The sequence below is a fragment of the Hyla sarda genome, chromosome 9 (assembly GCF_029499605.1).
Source record: "Hyla sarda isolate aHylSar1 chromosome 9, aHylSar1.hap1, whole genome shotgun sequence".
NCBI lineage: Eukaryota > Metazoa > Chordata > Amphibia > Anura > Hylidae > Hyla > Hyla sarda.
The window spans coordinates 170,548,416-170,570,007 of NC_079197.1; the positions used below are offsets into that span (position 1 = coordinate 170,548,416).

The window sequence follows — 21,592 nt, forward strand, 5'->3', positions numbered from 1 at the left end:
TGTTATATACAGAGCACAGGACATGTTATATACAGAGAACAGGACATGTTATATACAGAGCACAGGACATGTTATATACAGAGCACAGGACATGTTATATACAGAGCACAGGACGTGTTATATACAGAGCACAGGACATGTTATATACAGAGCACAGGACGTGTTATATACAGAGCACAGATCATGTTATATATACAGAGCACAGGACGTGTTATATACAGAGCACAGGACATGTTATATACAGAGCACAGGACGTGTTATATACAGAGCACAGATCATGTTATATACAGAGCACAGGACGTGTTATATACAGAGCACAGGACGTGTTATATACAGAGCACAGGACGTGTTATATACAGAGCACAGGACGTGTTATATACAGAGCACAGGACGTGTTATATACAGAGCACAGGACGTGTTATATACAGAGCACAGGACATGTTATATACAGAGCACAGGTCGTGTTATATACAGAGCACAGGGCGTGTTATATACAGAGCACAGGTCGTGTTATATACAGAGCACAGGACGTGTTATATACAGAGCACAGGACATGTTATATACAGAGCACAGGTCGTGTTATATACAGAGCACAGGACGTGTTATATACAGAGCACAGGACGTGTTATATACAGAGCACAGGACGTGTTATATACAGAGCACAGGACGTGTTATATACAGAGCACAGGACGTGTTATATACAGAGCACAGGACGTGTTATATACAGAGCACAGGTCGTGTTATATACAGAGCACAGGTCGTGTTATATACAGAGCACAGGACATGTTATATACAGAGCACAGGACATGTTATATACAGAGCACAGGACGTGTTATATACAGAGCACAGGACGTGTTATATACAGAGCACAGGACACGTTATATACAGAGCACAGGACGTGTTATATACAGAGCACAGGACACGTTATATACAGAGCACAGGACGTGTTATATACAGAGCACAGGACATGTTATATACAGAGCACAGGTCGTGTTATATACAGAGCACAGGGCGTGTTATATACAGAGCACAGGACGTGTTATATACAGAGCACAGGACGTGTTATATACAGAGCACAGGACATGTTATATACAGAGCACAGGACATGTTATATACAGAGCACAGGACATGTTATATACAGAGCACAGGACATGTTATATACAGAGCACAGGACAAGTTATATACAGAGCACAGGACATGTTATATACAGAGCACAGGACATGTTATATACAGAGCACAGGACATGTTATATACAGAGCACAGGACGTGTTATATACAGTACACAGGGCGTGTTATATACAGAGCACAGAACACGTTATATACAGAGCACAGGACGTGTTATATACAGAGCACAGGACGTGTTATATACAGAGCACAGGACATGTTATATACAGAGCACAGGACACGTTATATACAGAGCACAGGACACGTTATATACAGAGCACAGGACATGTTATATACAGAGCACAGGACATGTTATATACAGAGAACAGGACATGTTATATACAGAGCACAGGACATGTTATATACAGAGCACAGGACATGTTATATACAGAGCACAGGACGTGTTATATACAGAGCACAGGACGTGTTATATACAGAGCACAGGACGTGTTATATACAGAGCACAGGACGTGTTATATACAGAGCACAGGACGTGTTATATACAGAGCACAGGACATGTTATATACAGAGCACAGGACATGTTATATACAGAGCACAGGACATGTTATATACAGAGCACAGATCATGTTATATACAGAGCACAGGACGTGTTATATACAGAGCACAGGACGTGTTATATACAGAGCACAGGACGTGTTATATACAGAGCACAGGACGTGTTATATACAGAGCACAGATCATGTTATATATACAGAGCACAGGACGTGTTATATACAGAGCACAGGACGTGTTATATACAGAGCACAGGACGTGTTATATACAGAGCACAGGACGTGTTATATACAGAGCACAGGACGTGTTATATACAGAGCACAGGACGTGTTATATACAGAGCACAGGACGTGTTATATACAGAGCACAGGACGTGTTATATACAGAGCACAGGACATGTTATATACAGAGCACAGGACGTGTTATATACAGAGCACAGGACGTGTTATATACAGAGCACAGGACGTGTTATATACAGAGCACAGGACGTGTTATATACAGAGCACAGGACGTGTTATATACAGAGCACAGGACGTGTTATATACAGAGCACAGGACGTGTTATATACAGAGCACAGGACGTGTTATATACAGAGCACAGGACGTGTTATATACAGAGCACAGGACATGTTATATACAGAGCACAGAACACGTTATATACAGAGCACAGGACGTGTTATATACAGAGCACAGGACGTGTTATATACAGAGCACAGGACATGTTATATACAGAGCACAGGACACGTTATATACAGAGCACAGGACACGTTATATACAGAGCACAGGACGTGTTATATACAGAGCACAGGACATGTTATATACAGAGAACAGGACATGTTATATACAGAGCACAGGACATGTTATATACAGAGCACAGGACATGTTATATACAGAGCACAGGACGTGTTATATACAGAGCACAGGACATGTTATATACAGAGCACAGGACGTGTTATATACAGAGCACAGATCATGTTATATATACAGAGCACAGGACGTGTTATATACAGAGCACAGGACATGTTATATACAGAGCACAGGACGTGTTATATACAGAGCACAGATCATGTTATATACAGAGCACAGGACGTGTTATATACAGAGCACAGGACGTGTTATATACAGAGCACAGGACGTGTTATATACAGAGCACAGGACGTGTTATATACAGAGCACAGGACGTGTTATATACAGAGCACAGGACGTGTTATATACAGAGCACAGGACATGTTATATACAGAGCACAGGTCGTGTTATATACAGAGCACAGGGCGTGTTATATACAGAGCACAGGTCGTGTTATATACAGAGCACAGGACGTGTTATATACAGAGCACAGGACATGTTATATACAGAGCACAGGTCGTGTTATATACAGAGCACAGGACGTGTTATATACAGAGCACAGGACGTGTTATATACAGAGCACAGGACGTGTTATATACAGAGCACAGGACGTGTTATATACAGAGCACAGGACGTGTTATATACAGAGCACAGGACATGTTATATACAGAGCACAGGACGTGTTATATACAGAGCACAGGACGTGTTATATACAGAGCACAGGACGTGTTATATACAGAGCACAGGTCGTGTTATATACAGAGCACAGGTCGTGTTATATACAGAGCACAGGACATGTTATATACAGAGCACAGGACATGTTATATACAGAGCACAGGACATGTTATATACAGAGCACAGGACGTGTTATATACAGAGCACAGGACGTGTTATATACAGAGCACAGGACACGTTATATACAGAGCACAGGACGTGTTATATACAGAGCACAGGACATGTTATATACAGAGCACAGGACGTGTTATATACAGAGCACAGGACGTGTTATATACAGAGCACAGGACATGTTATATACAGAGCACAGGTCGTGTTATATACAGAGCACAGGGCGTGTTATATACAGAGCACAGGACGTGTTATATACAGAGCACAGGACATGTTATATACAGAGCACAGGACATGTTATATACAGAGCACAGGACATGTTATATACAGAGCACAGGACATGTTATATACAGAGCACAGGACATGTTATATACAGAGCACAGGACAAGTTATATACAGAGCACAGGACATGTTATATACAGAGCACAGGACATGTTATATACAGAGCACAGGACATGTTATATACAGAGCACAGGACGTGTTATATACAGAGCACAGGGCGTGTTATATACAGAGCACAGGGCGTGTTATATACAGTACACAGGGCGTGTTATATACAGAGCACAGAACACGTTATATACAGAGCACAGGACGTGTTATATACAGAGCACAGGACGTGTTATATACAGAGCACAGGACACGTTATATACAGAGCACAGGACACGTTATATACAGAGCACAGGACACGTTATATACAGAGCACAGGACATGTTATATACAGAGCACAGGACATGTTATATACAGAGAACAGGACATGTTATATACAGAGCACAGGACATGTTATATACAGAGCACAGGACATGTTATATACAGAGCACAGGACGTGTTATATACAGAGCACAGGACGTGTTATATACAGAGCACAGGACGTGTTATATACAGAGCACAGGACGTGTTATATACAGAGCACAGGACGTGTTATATACAGAGCACAGGACATGTTATATACAGAGCACAGGACATGTTATATACAGAGCACAGGACATGTTATATACAGAGCACAGATCATGTTATATACAGAGCACAGGACGTGTTATATACAGAGCACAGGACGTGTTATATACAGAGCACAGGACGTGTTATATACAGAGCACAGGACGTGTTATATACAGAGCACAGATCATGTTATATATACAGAGCACAGGACGTGTTATATACAGAGCACAGGACGTGTTATATACAGAGCACAGGACGTGTTATATACAGAGCACAGGACGTGTTATATACAGAGCACAGGACGTGTTATATACAGAGCACAGGACGTGTTATATACAGAGCACAGGACGTGTTATATACAGAGCACAGGACGTGTTATATACAGAGCACAGGACATGTTATATACAGAGCACAGGACGTGTTATATACAGAGCACAGGACGTGTTATATACAGAGCACAGGACGTGTTATATACAGAGCACAGGACGTGTTATATACAGAGCACAGGACGTGTTATATACAGAGCACAGGACGTGTTATATACAGAGCAGTGGCGTTGCGACCCGGGTGCGGGGGGTGCGGAGCGCACCGGGTGACACCAGCCTGGAGGGGTGACACCACGGGCGGCAGCACCCCCCAGTCCTCATCTGCACACGTCCGCCAGGACCCCCCCCCCGGTCCTCATGTACACACGGCCCCCGTCCAATCCCCACCCACCCCCGGTCCTCATCTGAGCGGCCCGCGGGGTGTCCAGGAATCGCGCTGCAGCCACTGGCTCTTTAAGAGCACCGCGCGGTGGCTGCTTGGGAGAGAGTGACGTGAGCTCACGTCACATCGGCGGCCGGCCTGAGCGTGGGCCTGTTCAAAGCATAAGGCAGTGCGCGCGCCCATAGAGGAGCCAGTTACAGCCGCCGCAACCCTACCGAACTTATCCGGTCCGGTCCAGACTGAGGTAAGTAAAAGCAAAGGGGGAAAACTACAACTCCCAGCATGTCCTCACTGTAAGGGCATGCTGGGAGTTGTAGTCATGCAACAGGAGGCTGGTGGCATTTTTACACCAGCTGTTGCTAAACTACAACTCTCACCATGGGATTTGTAGTTTAGGAACAGGGTGCCCCCAGCTGTTGCTAAAGTACAACTCCCATCATGAGAGTTGTTGAAGGGGTAAATTAAATGGCACAGGTGGGTGGGGGTTATGGCACAGAAGGAAGGACAGGGATTAATGAAATGCACAGGGGGATCAGAGGGGCCATCTCAATTCCCAATCCCCCCTATGCCATTTCAATTACCCCCCCCCCATGCCATTTCTTCCCCTCCCCCTATCAGAAGGAGGAGGGGGGTTAAAATGGCAAAGAGGGGATAAGAAGGGGGAATTGAAATGGTTCAGAAGGGGTGGGGGGTTTAGAATTGAAATGGCAAAGATTAGGTTGGCAATGGAGAGCGCTGGAAAAATGTCTAACATGTTTGTCCCGCAGATGCGGAAGAAAGGAAGTTTTCTCTGGAAGAAGACATCATGGCGGCTTGAGCCGGATGGAGAAGAAAAGAAAAGAGGACGACGCTGATCAGAAAACATGTAACTGTGAGTTCCTAAATGCAATTGTAATCACTTATACTATGGTATACAGATCTGTATACAGCTGGTATATATCTCTATATGGTGCTGTTTATAATCACTTACATGGTATATATATCCTGTGTACAGATGGTATATACCTCTATATGGTCACTGTATTGGGGGGGAGCTGTGAGGTAAACTGCCATATATATACATGCGTGTTTGTTCTTTCTTTTTTTTTTTGGGGGGGGGCAGCATTCCATTCTTGGACCCAGGCAGCACAATGCCTTGGGCTGGCCCTGCCCCCCTCACCCCCCCCCCCCAGTCCTCATGTGCGTGGCTGCATGTGCACCACCTGCCAACCTCACGTCCTCACCTTACTGGGGGGGGGGGGGGTGGGTAGGTATGGGGTGACACCATTTTCCATCGCACCAGGTGACACCAACCTTAGCAACGCCACTGATACAGAGCACAGGACGTGTTATATACAGAGCACAGGACACGTTATATACAGAGCACAGGACACGTTATATACAGAGCACAGGACGTGTTATATACAGAGCACATTGACCTTACTGGGTGACCGCTCCTTGTGTAATACCTTTATTATGTTTTTATGTTATATTTTTATTCCTATAGGATGATATTTTCTATACTGTGTTTTCTATATTTTCTATACTGTGTATAATGTGTCATTGATGTTGAGGTCTTGGCGTCTGTTCACACTACAGAATTCAGGGAGGAATATTCTTTGCTGAATTCATCTTCTTTTATGGCCTATTAGAGCGCTGGGTTCTTCTTCCTCACCTCATATTAGATCCTGTCCCTGCGGATTGTTCCGGCGGCTCCAGTAGATAGTGTGTATTGTGTATTTTAGTGTAGTGTGTATTGTGTATATTAGTGTAGTGTGTATATTAGTGTAGTGTGAATTGTATATATTAGTGTAGTGTGTATTGTATATATTAGTGTAGTGTGTATATTAGTGTAGTGTGAATTGTATATATTAGTGTAGTATATATATTAGTGTTGTGGGTATTGTATATATTAGTGTAGTATATATATTAGTGAAGTGTGTAGTTTATATATTAGTGAAGTGTGTAGTGTATATATTAGTGTAGTGTGTATTGTATATATTAGTGTAGTGTATATTGTATATATTAGTGTAGTGTGAATTGTATATATTAGTGTAGTATATATATTAGTGCAGTGTATAGTGTATATATTAGTGTAGTGTGTATTGTATATATTAGTGCAGTGTATAGTGTATATATTAGTGTAGTGTGAATTGTATATATTAGTGTAGTATATATATTAGTGCAGTGTATAGTGTATATATTAGTGTAGTGTGTATTGTATATATTAGTGCAGTGTATAGTGTATATATTAGTGTAGTGTATATTGTATATATTAGTGTAGTGTGCATTGTATATATTAGTGTAGCGTGTATTGTATATATTAGTGTAGTGTGAATTGTATATATTAGTGTAGTATATATATTAGTGCAGTGTATAGTGTATATATTAGTGTAGTGTGTATTGTATATATTAGTGCAGTGTATAGTGTATATATTAGTGTAGTGTGTATTGTATATATTAGTGAAGTGTATACATCAGTGTAGTGTGTATTGTATAAATTAGTGTAGAGTATATTGTATATATTAGTGTAGTATATATATTAGTGTTGTGGGTATTGTATATATTAGTGAAGTGTGTAGTTTATATATTAGTGCAGTATGTATAGTATATATTAGTGTAGTGTGTATATATTAGTGTAGTGTGTACTGTATATATTAGTGTAGAGTATATTGTATATATTAGTGTAGCGTGTATTGTATATATGAGTGTAGTGTGTATTGTGCATATTAGTGTAGAGTATATTGTATATATTAGTGTAGTGTATATATATTAGTGTAGAGTATATTGTATATATTAGTGTAGTGTATATATATTAGTGTAGAGTATATTGTATATATTAGTGTAGTGTATATATATTAGTGTAGTGTGTACTGTATATATTAGTGTAGTGTGTATTGTATATATTAGTGTAGTGTGTATATATTAGTGTAGTGTGTATTGTATATATTAGTGTAGTGTATATATTAGTGTAGAGTATATTGTATATATTAGTGTAGAGTATATTGTATATATTAGTGTAGTGTGTATAGTATATATTAGTGTAGTGTGTATTGTATATATTAGTGTAGAGTATATTGTATATATTAGTGTACTGTGTATAGTATATATTAGTGTAGTGTGTATTGTATATATTAGTGTAGAGTATATTGTATATATTAGTGTAGTGTGTATTGTATATATTAGTGTAGTGTGTATTGTATATATTAGTGTAGTGTGTATTGTATATATTAGTGTAGAGTATATTGTATATATTAGTGTAGTGTGTATAGTATATATTAGTGTAGTGTGTATTGTATATATTAGTGTAGAGTATATTGTATATATTAGTGTAGTGTGTATTGTATATATTAGTGTAGTGTGTATTGTATATATTAGTGTAGTGTGTATATATTAGTGTAGTGTGTATTGTATATATTAGTGTAGAGTATATTGTATATATTAGTGTAGTGTATATATATATTAGTGTAGTGTATATAATAGTGTAGTGTGTATTGTATATATTAGTGTAGTGTGTATTGTATATATTGGTGTAGAGTATATTGTATATATTAGTGTAGTGTATATATATTAGTGTAGTGTGTATATATTAGTGTAGTGTGTATTGTGTATACTAGTGTAGTGTGTATAGTATATATCAGTGTAGTGTGTATTGTATATATTAGTGTAGTGTGTATAGTATATATTAGTGTAGTGTGTATTGTGTATATTAGTGTAGTGTGTATAGTATATATAAGTGTAGTATGTATTGTGTATATTAGTGTAGTGTGTATTGTATATATTAGTGTAGTGTGTATAGTATATATTAGTGTAGTGTGTATTGTGTATATTAGTGTAGTGTGTATAGTATATATTAGTGTATTGTGTATATTAGTGTAGTGTGTATATGTAAGTGTAGTGCGTATTGTATGTATTAGTGTAGTATATATGGTATATATTAGTATAGTGTGTATTTTATATATTAGTGTAGTGTGTATATATTAGTGTAGTGTATGGTGTATATATTATTGTAGTGTGTATATATTAGTGTAGTGGGCAGTGTATATATTAGTGTAGTGTGTATAGTATATATTAATGTAGTGTGTAGTGTATATATTAGTGCAGTGTGTATAGTATATATATATTAGTGTAGTGTGTATTGTTTACATTAGTGTAGTGTGTATATATTAGTGTAGTGTGTATTGTATATATTAGTGTAGTGGGCAGTGTATATATTAGTGTAGTGTGTATAGTATATATTAATGTAGTGTGTAGTGTATATATTAGTGCAGTGTGTATAGTATATATATATTAGTGTAGTGTGTATTGTTTACATTAGTGTAGTGTGTATATATTAGTGTAGTGTGTATTGTATATATTAGTGTAGTGTGTAAATATGAGTGTAGTGTGTATATATTAGTGTAGTGTGTAGTATATATATTAGCGTAGTGTATATATTAGTGTAGTGTGTATATATTAGTGTCGCGTGTAGTGTATATATTAGTGTAGTGTGTATAGTATATATTAGTGTTGTGTTTATAGATTAGTGTAGTGTGTATTGTGTATATATTAGTGTAGTGTGTATAGTATATATAGCTATATATATATATATATATATATATATATATAAACCCTATATATATATATATATATATATATATATATATACTATACACACTACACTAATATATACACACTACACTAATATATACAATACACACTACACCAGGGGTCTCAAACTCCCAGCCCGCGGAATGAAAGTTTGTGGCCCGCACCAGCGATGTGTGATTTGTATTTCCCGATGCCCGGGACATGTAGTTCCAGATGCCGGGCAGGTGGTTTCTTCAGGCATTTAGCCCTGCTTCGGGCAAGCAGCGCTAAATGCCGGAAGGCTTCACTTACCCCGCCCTCCTCCTCCGCGTCTTCAGTTGGCCGGCCGGCCCGAGTCTGATGAGGGACGTCGTGCATGTGACGTCCCTCCGCAGACCCGCACAGGAGGACGTCAGTGACGTCACTAGTCAGGCCGCCACCGGAGAGAAGCGCAGCGCAGGACAGGTAAGTGTGTCTATGTGTGTGTGCCTGTGTGTGTGTGTCTGTCTGTGTGTGTACATGTGGGTGTGTGTGTCTGTGTGTGTGTGAGAGTCAGGGGGGGGGGGGCGGTGAAATGACAATGCTACCTAATGTGGGGAAACTGCTACTACCTACCTAATGTGGGGAACATGCTGCTACCTACCTTATGTGGGGAACCTGCTGCCTACCTAACGTGGGGAACCCCCCGAAGTAGCACCCCCATCGTCCGTCAGCTCATGCTATTACCACACGGGGGTAGGGGGAATGGGGGGGAGGGTTGCTCAAGGATGATGGGAGTGTTTCTGGTGGATGATGAGGGTTGCATGATGGGGGCATTACATGTGAGGGGCGCATGATGGGGTCATTATATGTGAGGGGGGCATGATGGGGGCATTATATGTGAGGGGCGCATGATGGGGGCATTATATGTGAGGGGCACATGATGGGGCATTATATGTGAGGGGCGCATGATGGGGGCATTATATGTGAGGGGCGCATGATGGGGGCATTATATGTGAGGGGCGCATGATGGGGCATTATATGTGAGGGGCGCATGATGGGGGCATTATATGTGAGGGGCGCATGATGGGGGCATTATATGTGAGGGGCGCATGATGGGGCATTATATGTGAGGGGCGCATGATGGGGGCATTATATGTGAGGGGCGCATGATGGGGGCACTATATGTGAGGGGCGCATGATGGGGGCATTATATGTGAGGGGCGCATGATGGGGGCATTATATGTGAGGGGCGCATGACGGGGGCATTATATGTGAGGGGCCATGATGGGGCATTATATGTGAGGGGCGCATGATGGGGGCATTATATGTGAGGGGCGCATGATGGGGGCATTATATGTGAGGGGCCATGATGGGGCATTATATGTGAGGGGCGCATGATGGGGGCATTATATGTGAGGGGCGCATGATGGGGGCATTATATGTGAGGGGCGCATGATGGGGCATTATATGTGAGGGGCGCATGATGGGGGCATTATATGTGAGGGGCGCATGATGGGGGCACTATATGTGAGGGGCGCATGATGGGGGCATTATATGTGAGGGGCCCATGATGGGGTCATTATATGTGAGAGGCGCATGATGGGGGCATTATATGTGAGGGGCACATGATGGGGCATTATATGTGAGGGGCACATGATGGGGTCATTATATGTGAGGGGCGCATGATGGGGCATTATATGTGAGGGGCGCATGATGGGGGCATTATATGTGAGGGGCGCATGATGGGGGCATTATATGTGAGGGGCGCATGATGGGGGCATTATATGTGAGGGGCACATGATGGGGGCATTATATGTGAGGGGCGCATGATGGGGCATTATATGTGAGGGGCGCATGATGGGGGCATTATATGTGAGGGGGCGCATGATGGGGGCATTATATGTGAGGGGCACATGATGGGGGCATTATATGTGAGGGGGCATGATGGGGTCATTATATGTGAGGGGCACATGATGGGGTCATTATATGTGAGGGGCACATGATGGGGGTCATTATATGTGAGGGGGCGCATGATGGGGCATTATATGAGGGGCGCATGATGGGGGTCATTATATGTGAGGGGCGCATGATGGGGCATTATATGTGAGGAGCACATGATGGGGGCATTATATGTGAGGGGCGCATGACGGGGGCATTATATGTGAGGGGCGCATGACGGGGGCATTATATGTGAGGGGCGCATGATGGGGGTCATTATATGTGAGGGGCGCATGATGGGGGTCATTATATGTGAGGAGCACATGATGGGGCATTATATGTGAGGGGCGCATCATGGGGTCATTATATGTGAGGGGCGCATGATGGGGCATTATATGTGAGGAGCACATGATGGGGCATTATATGTGAGGGGCACATGATGGGGGTCATTATATGTGAGGGGCACATGATGGGGGCATTATATGTGAGGGGCACATGATGGGGTCATTATATGTGAGGGGCGCATGATGGGGCATTATATGTGAGGAGCACATGATGGGGCATTATATGTGAGGGGCGCATGATGGGGTCATTATATGTGAGGGGCGCATGATGGGGTCATTATATGTGAGGGGCGCATGATGGGGGCATTATATGTGAGGAGAACATGATGGGGGCATTATATGTGAGGGGCGCATGACGGGGGCATTATATGTGAGGGGCGCATGACGGGGGCATTATATGTGAGGGGCGCATGACGGGGGCATTATATGTGAGGGGCGCATGATGGGGGTCATTATATGTGAGGGGCGCATGATGGGGCATTATATGTGAGGGGCGCATGATGGGGTCATTATATGTGAGGGGCGCATGATGGGGTCATTATATGTGAGGGGAACATGACGGGGGCATTATATGTGAGGAGCACATGATGGGGGCATTATATGTGAGGGGCACATGATGGGGTCATTATATGTGAGGGGCACATGATGGGGTCATTATATGTGAGGGGCACATGATGGGGGCATTATATGTGAGGGGCACATGATGGGGCATTATATGTGAGGGGGCACATGATGGGGGCATTATATGTGAGGGGCGCATGATGGGGCATTATATGTGAGGGGCGCATGATGGGGCATTATATGTGAGGGGCGCATGATGGGGCATTATATATGAGGGGGCGCATGATGGGGAATTATATGTGAGGGGCGCATGATGGGTCATTATATGTGAGGGGCACATGATGGAGCATTATATGTGAGGGGCACATGATGGGGCATTAAATGTGAGGGGCACATGATGGGGGCATTATATGTGAGGGGTGCATGATGGGGCATTATATGTGAGGGGCGCATGATGGGGGCATTATATGTGAGGGGCCCATGATGGAGCATTATATGTGAGGGGCACATGATGGGGGCATTATATGTGAGGGGCGCATGATGGAGCATTATATGTGAGGGGCACATGATGGGGCATTATATGTGAGGGGCACATGATGGGGGCATTATATGTAAGGCCCAGCCTCCCCCAGCTACTACCCCCAGTGGCCCCCAGATAATTTGAGTTTGAGACCCCTGCACTACACTAATCTATAAACACAACACTAATATATACTATACACACTACACTAATATATACACTACACACTAATATATACTAGGGATCGACCGATTATCGGTATGGCCGATATTATCGGCCGATAATCACGATTTTGGTCATTATCGGTATCGGCAATTACCTTGCCGATAAGCCGATAATGCCCCCGCACCGCCCCCCCCCCGACCCGCCGCACCGCGTCGCACCCCCCACCGTAGTGCTGGGCGGTATACCGGTATGGATTTTTGCCCATACCGCTATACCGGTCAGGCCCCTCCCCCACCCTCCGATTCAATAAAAAAATTAAACTTATCCGTAATGGGGGTGGTCCGGGCCATCCATTCTTCCTTCCTGTAGTGTCCGGCGGCATTCTGGGTGGAGGGTGAACCGGTCCGGGCTGTCCTTCTTCTCCAGGGGTCATTTTCTCCACTCCGGGCAGGCTCCAGCCTAGTACGCTGCATAGACGCCGCTACGCCGTGAAGTCACGTGCGTCGCTGCGCACGGGCGTCACTGCGCAGCGGCGTCTATGCTGCGCTACTAGGCCGGAGCCTGCCCGGAGTGGAGAAGAGGACCCCCGGAGAAGAAGGACAGCCCGGACCGGTTCACCCTCCACCCGGAATGCCGCCGGACACTACAGGAAGGATGGATGGCCCGGACCACCCTGACAGGCATGGGGAGAGAAGAGGGTGGTGGCGGCGGCCTATGGCACCGCAAAAGCCACTGCAGTGAATTGATTTAAAGCGCCCGCTTTAAATCAATGATCTGCAGCGGTGTCGAGGGGGGATGAATAGCCAATAACTTATACCGGAATATCGGTATAAATTATCGGCTATCGGCCCTAAAAAAAACTATATCGGTCGATCCCTAATATATACACACTACACTAATATATACACTACACTAATATATACATTAAACACTACACTAATATATACAATACACACTACACTAATATATACATTAAACACTACACTAATATATACATTACACACTACACTAATATATACACTACACTTATATATACACACTACACTAATATATACACTACACTAATATATACACGAAACACTACACTAATATATACACACTACACATATTTACACACTACACTAATATATACACTACACTAATATATACACCACTTATATATACACACTACACTAATATTTACACTACACTAATATATACACTACACTAATATATACACTAAACACTATACTAATATGTACAATACACACTACACTAATATATACAACACACACTACACTAATGTAAACAATACACACTACACTAATATATACAATACACACTACAATAATATATACACTACACACTACACTAATGTAAACAATACACACTACACTAATATATATACACTACACACGAAACTAATATATACACACTACACTAATATATACACTACACTAATCTATACACTAAACACTACACTAATATATACAATACACACTACACATATTTACACACTACACTAATATATACAATACACACTACACTAATGTAAACAATACACACTACACTAATATATATACACTACACACTACACTAATATATACAATACACACTACACTAATATACACACTAAACACTACACTAATATATACACACTACACTAATATATACAATACACTAATATATAAACTACACTAATATATACACACTACACTAATAGATACAATACACACTACAGCAACATACATATATATATATATATATATATATATGTTACTGTAGGGTGTATTGTATCTATTAGTGTAGTGTGTATATATTAAGTGTGTATTGTATATTTTAGTGTAGTGTGTATTGTATACATTAGTGTATTTTATATATTAGTGTAGCGTGTATTGTATATATTAGTGTAGAGTGTATTGTATATATTAGTGTAGTGTGTATTGTATATATTAATGTAGTGTGTATTGTATGTATTAGTGTATTGTATATATTAGTGTAGAGTGTATTGTATATATTAGTGTAGTGTGTATTGTATATGTTAGTGTATTGTATATTTTAGTGTAGAGTGTATTGTATATATTAGTGTAGTGTTTAGTGTATATATCAGTGTAGTGTGTATTGTATATATTAGTGTAGAGAGTATTGTATATATTAGTGTAGTGTGTATATATAAGTGTAGTGTATATATTAGTGTAGACTGTATTGTATATATTAGTGTAGTGTGTATTGTATATGTTAGTGTAGTGTGTATTGTATATATTAGTGTCGTGTGTATTGTATGTATTAGTGTATTGTATATGTTAGAGTAGTGTGTATTGTATATATTAGTGTATTGTATATTTTAGTGTAGAGTGTATTGTATATATTAGTGTAGTGTGTAGTGTATATATCAGTGTAGTGTGTATTGTATATATTAATGTAGAGAGTATTGTATATATTAGTGTAGTGTGTAGTGTATATATAAGTGTAGTGTGTATTGTATATATTAGTGTAGAGTGTATTGTATATATTAGTGTAGGGTGTATTGTATATATTAGTGTAGTGTGTATTGTATATTAGTGTAGACTGTGTTGTATATATTAGTGTAGTGTGTATTGTATATATCAGTGTAGTGTGTATTGTATATATTAGTGTAGTGTGTATTGTATATATTAGTGTATTGTATATATCAGTGTAGTGTGTAGTGTATATATTAGTGTAGTGTTTATTGTATATATTAGTGTAGTGTGTATTGTATATATTAGTGTATTGTATATATCAGTGTAGTGTGTATTGTATATATTAGTGTAGTGTGTATTGTATATTAGTGTAGACTGTATTGTATATATTAGTGTAGCGTGTAGTGAATATATCAGTGTAGTGTGTATTGTATATATTAGTGTAGTGTATATATCAGTGTAGTGTGTATTGTATATATTAGTGTAGTGTGTATTGTATATATTAGTGTATTGTATATATCAGTGTAGTGTGTAGTGTATATATTATTGTAGTGTGTATTGTATATATTAGTGTAGTGTGTATTGTATATATTAGTGTATTGTATATATTAGTGTAGTGTGTATTGTATATATCCGTGTAGTATGTATTGTATATATTAGTGTAGTGTGTATTGCATATATTAGTGTATTGTATATATCAGTGTAGTGTGTAGTGTATATATTAGTGTAGTGTGTATTGTATATATTAGTGTAGTGTATATATTAGTGTAGTGTGTATTGTATATATTAATGTAGTGTATATATTAGTGTAGCGTGTATTGTATATATTAGTGTAGTGTGTATTGTATATATTAGTGTATTGTATATATTAGAGTAGTGTGTATATATAAGTGTAGTGTATCTATTAGTGTAGTGTGTGAAGTATATATTAGTGTAGTGTGTACATATAAGTGTAGTGTGTTTTGTATATATTAGTGTAGTGTGTATTGTATATATTAGTGTTGTGTGTATTGTATATATTAGTGTATTGTATATATTAGTGTAGTGTGCATTGTATATATTAGTGTAGAGTGTATTGTATAGATTAGTGTAGTGTGTATTGTATATATTAGTGTATTGTATATATTAGTGTAGTTTGTATTGTATATATTAGTGTAGTGTATTGTATATTTTAGTTTAGTGTATAGTGTATATATCAGTGTAGTGTGTATTGTATATATTAGTGTATTGTATATATTAGTGTAGCGTGTATTGTATATATTAGTGTAGCGTGTATTGTATATATTAGTGTAGAGTGTATTGTATATATTAGTGTCGTGTGTATTGTATGTATTAGTGTATTGTATATATTAGTGTAGTGTGTATTGTATATGTTAGAGTAGTGTGTATTGTATATATTAGTGTATTGTATATGTTAGTGTAGTGTGTATTGTATATATTAGCGTAGAGTGTATTGTAGTGTAGTGTGTAGTGTATATATTAGTGTAGTGTGTATTGTATATATTAGTGTCGTGTGCATTGTATGTATTGGTGTATTGTATATATTAGTGTAGAGTGTATTGTATATATTAGTGTAGTGTGTATTGTATATGTTAGTGTAGTGTGTATTGTATATATTAGTGTATTGTATATATTAGTGTAGTTTGTATTGTATATATAAGTGTATTGTATATATTAGTGTAGAGTGTATTGTATATATTAGTGTAGTGTATATATCAGTGTAGTGTGTATTGTATATATTAGTGTAGTGTGTATTGTATATATTAGTGTATTGTATATTTCAGTGTAGTGTGTATTGTATATATTAGTGTAGTGTGTATTGTATATATTAGTGTATTGTATATATCAGTGTAGTGTGTATTGTATATATTAGTGTAGTGTGTATTGTATATATTACAGTAGTGTGTATATATTAGTGTAGTGTGTAGTGTATATATTAGTGTAGTGTGTATTGTATATATCAGTGTAGTGTGTATAGTATATATTAGTGTAGTGTATATTGTATATACAGTATTAGTGTAGAGTGTATTGTATAAATTAGTGTATTGTATATATTAGTGTAGTGTGTATTGTATATATTAGTGCAGTGTATAGTGTATATATTAGTGTAGTGTGTATTGTATATATTAGTGTAGTGTGTATTGTATATATTAGTGTAGTGTGTATTGTATATATTAGTGTAGTGTGTATTGTATATATTAGTGCAGTGTATAGTGTATATATTAGTGTAGTGTGTATTGTATATATTAGTGAAGTGTATATATCAGTGTAGTGTGTATTGTATATATTAGTGTAGTGTGTATTGTATATATTAGTGTAGTGTGTATTGTATATATTAGTGCAGTGTATAGTGTATATATTAGTGTAGTGTGTATTGTATATATTAGTGCAGTGTATAGTGTATATATTAGTGTAGTGTGTATTGTATATATTAGTGAAGTGTATATATCAGTGTAGTGTGTATTGTATATATCAGTGTAGTGTGTAGTGAATATATTAGTGTAGTGTGTATTGTATATATTAGTGTAGTGTATATATTAGTGTATTGTATATATTAGTGCAGTGTGTAGTGTATATATTATTGTATTGTGTATATATTAGTATATACAGTATATTTGTCTCTCACCTGCAGTCTGGTTGAAGCGGCTCATCGCTGTCCTCACATTATGTTTGAATACAGCCTCATTTCCTTTAGCGATCTGTGTGTTCTCCTCCCAGTATCCCGGCTCCACTTTCTCCATCCACTGGACCTTGGGTCTCATTCTTCCGCTGTCTGAGTTATAATTCACAATCTCCCGATCATCCACATATCCTACTATGGAGAACTCAGGCAGCCCGGACCCTGGAGCGGAGATCACCGTGTAATAATAGCGCAGAGTGTGAGTGTCTGAGAGAGATATAAAGAGTGTTACACATCACACATACAGGACATCACACATACACTACAGAACATCACACATACACTACAGGACATCACACATACACTACAGGACATCACACATACACTACAGGACATCACACATACACTACAGGACATCACACATACACTACAGGACATCACACATATACTACAGGACATCACACATACACTACAGGACATCACACATACACTACAGGACATCACACATACACTACAGGACATCACATCACACATACACTACAGGACATCACACATACACTACAGGACATCACACATACACTACAGGACATCACATCACACATACACTACAGGACATCACATCACACATACACTACAGGACATCACATCACACATACACTACAGGACATCACACATACACTACAGGACATCACACATACACTACAGGACATCACACATATACTACAGGACAGGACATCACACATACACTACAGGACATCACACATATACTACAGGACAGGACATCACACATACACTGCAGGACATCACACATACACTACAGGACATCACATCACACATACTCTACAGGACATCACACATACAATACAGGACATCACATCACACATACACTACAGGACATCACACATACACTACAGGACATCACATCACACATACACTACAGGACATCACATCCCACATATACTACAGGACATCACACATACACTACAGGACATCACATCACATCACACATACACTACAGGACATCACACATACACTACAGGACATCACACATACACTACAGGACATCACACATACACTACAGGACATCACATCACACATACACTACAGGACATCACATCACACATACTCTACAGGACATCACACATACAATACAGGACATCACACATACACTACAGCACATCACACATACACTACAGGACATCACATCACACATACACTACAGCACATCACACATACACTACAGGACATCACATCACACATACACTACAGGACATCACATCACACATACACTACAGAACATCATATCACACATACACTACAGGACATCACACATACACTACAGGACATCACACATACACTACAGGACATCACATCACACATACACTACAGGACATCACATCACACATACACTACAGAACATCATATCACACATACACTACAGAACATCATATCACACATACACTACAGGACATCACACATACACTACAGGGCATCACATCACACATACACTACAGCACATCACACATACACTACAGGACATCACATCACACATACACTACAGGACATCACACATATACTACAGGACATCACATTTACACTACAGAACATCACAAATACACTACAATACGTCACATCACATCACACACTAAAATACATCACACATACACTACAGGACATCACACATACTACAGGACATCATATCACATTTACACTACAGGACATCACACATACACTACAGGACATCACACATATACTACAGGACATCACACATACACTACATGACATCACATCACACATACACTACAGGACATCACACATACACTACAGGACATCACATCACATCACACATACACTACAGGACATCACATCACACATACTCTACAGGACATCACACATACAATACAGGACATCACACATACACTACAGCACATCACACATACACTACAGGACATCACATCACACATACACTACAGCACATCACACATACACTACAGGACATCACATCACACATACACTACAGGACATCACATCACACATACACTACAGAACATCATATCACACATACACTACAGGACATCACACATACACTACAGGACATCACATCACACATACACTACATGACATCACATCACACATACACTACAGAACATCACATCACACATACACTACAGGACATCACACATATACTACAGGACATCACATTTACACTACAGAACATCACAAATACACTACAGGACATCACATCACACATACACTACAATACGTCACATCACATCACACACTAAAATACATCACACATACACTACAGGACATCACACATATACTACAGGACATCATATCACATTTACACTACAGGACATCACACATACACTACAGGACATCACACATATACTACAGGACATCACACATACACTACAGGACATCACATCACACATACACTACAGGACATCACACATACACTACAGGACATCACACATACACTACAGGACATCACACATACACTACAGGACATCACACATACACTACAGGACATCACATCACACCTACACTACAGGACATGACATCACACCTACACTACAGGACATGACATCACACATACACTACATCACAACACTATAGGACATCACACATCCAGTACAGGACATCACATCACACATCCACTACAGGACATCATATATACACTACAGGACATCACATCACACACTACAGGACATCACACATACACTACAGGACATCACATCACACATCCACTACAGGACATCACATCACACATACACTACATGACATCACACATATACTACAGAAAAGCACATGCCTATCTCTCCCATGGCCTTTTTATAAGCTTTTTTGCCCCTTTTGTACCATAGCAGTCACATATATCAGGTATATTACATGCAGTGAGGGGATTATATTGTTCTGCCTCATGTGACTGTGCCTCCATGTGGTCTAATCTATCTTATGAAGTGCTGCCACCTAGTGACTAGTGTACAGTGTGTAGGTGACAGGTCTTGTCATGTCTGTATGTACAGTGTGTAGGTGACAGGTCCTGTCATGTCTGAATGTACAGTGTGTAGGTGACAGGTCCTGTCATGTCTATATGTACAGTGTGTAGGTGACAGGTCCTGTCATGTCTGTATGTACAGTGTGTAGGTGACAGGTCCTGTCATGTCTGCCTGTATGTATAGTGTGTAGGTGACGGGTCTTGTCATGTCTGCATGTACAGTGTGTAGGTGACAGGTCCTGTCATGTCTGTATGTACAGTGTGTAGGTGACAGGTCCTGTCATGTCTGTATGTACAGTGTGTAGGTGACAGGTCCTGTCATGTCTGTATGTACAGTGTGTAGGTGACAGGTCCTGTCATGTCTGTATGTACAGTGTGTAGGTGACAGGTCCTGTCATGTCTGTATGTACAGTGTGTAGGTGACAGGTCCGGTCATGTCTGTATGTACAGTGTGTAGGTGACAGGTCCTGTCATGTCTATA

General features: G+C 39.8%; 1 protein-coding gene across 1 annotated transcript in view; it reads right to left on the minus strand.

Annotated features, from left to right (window-relative positions):
• The window catches only part of LOC130290970 (class I histocompatibility antigen, F10 alpha chain-like), a 93,020-nt gene that overhangs the window by 63,026 nt on the left and 8,402 nt on the right, over window positions 1–21,592 (minus strand). Inside the window, exon 2 of the mRNA XM_056539256.1 lies at window positions 18,117–18,377. Within this exon, the coding sequence (XP_056395231.1) occupies window positions 18,117–18,377 (261 nt within the window). The remainder of the gene's footprint in view (window positions 1–18,116; window positions 18,378–21,592) is intronic.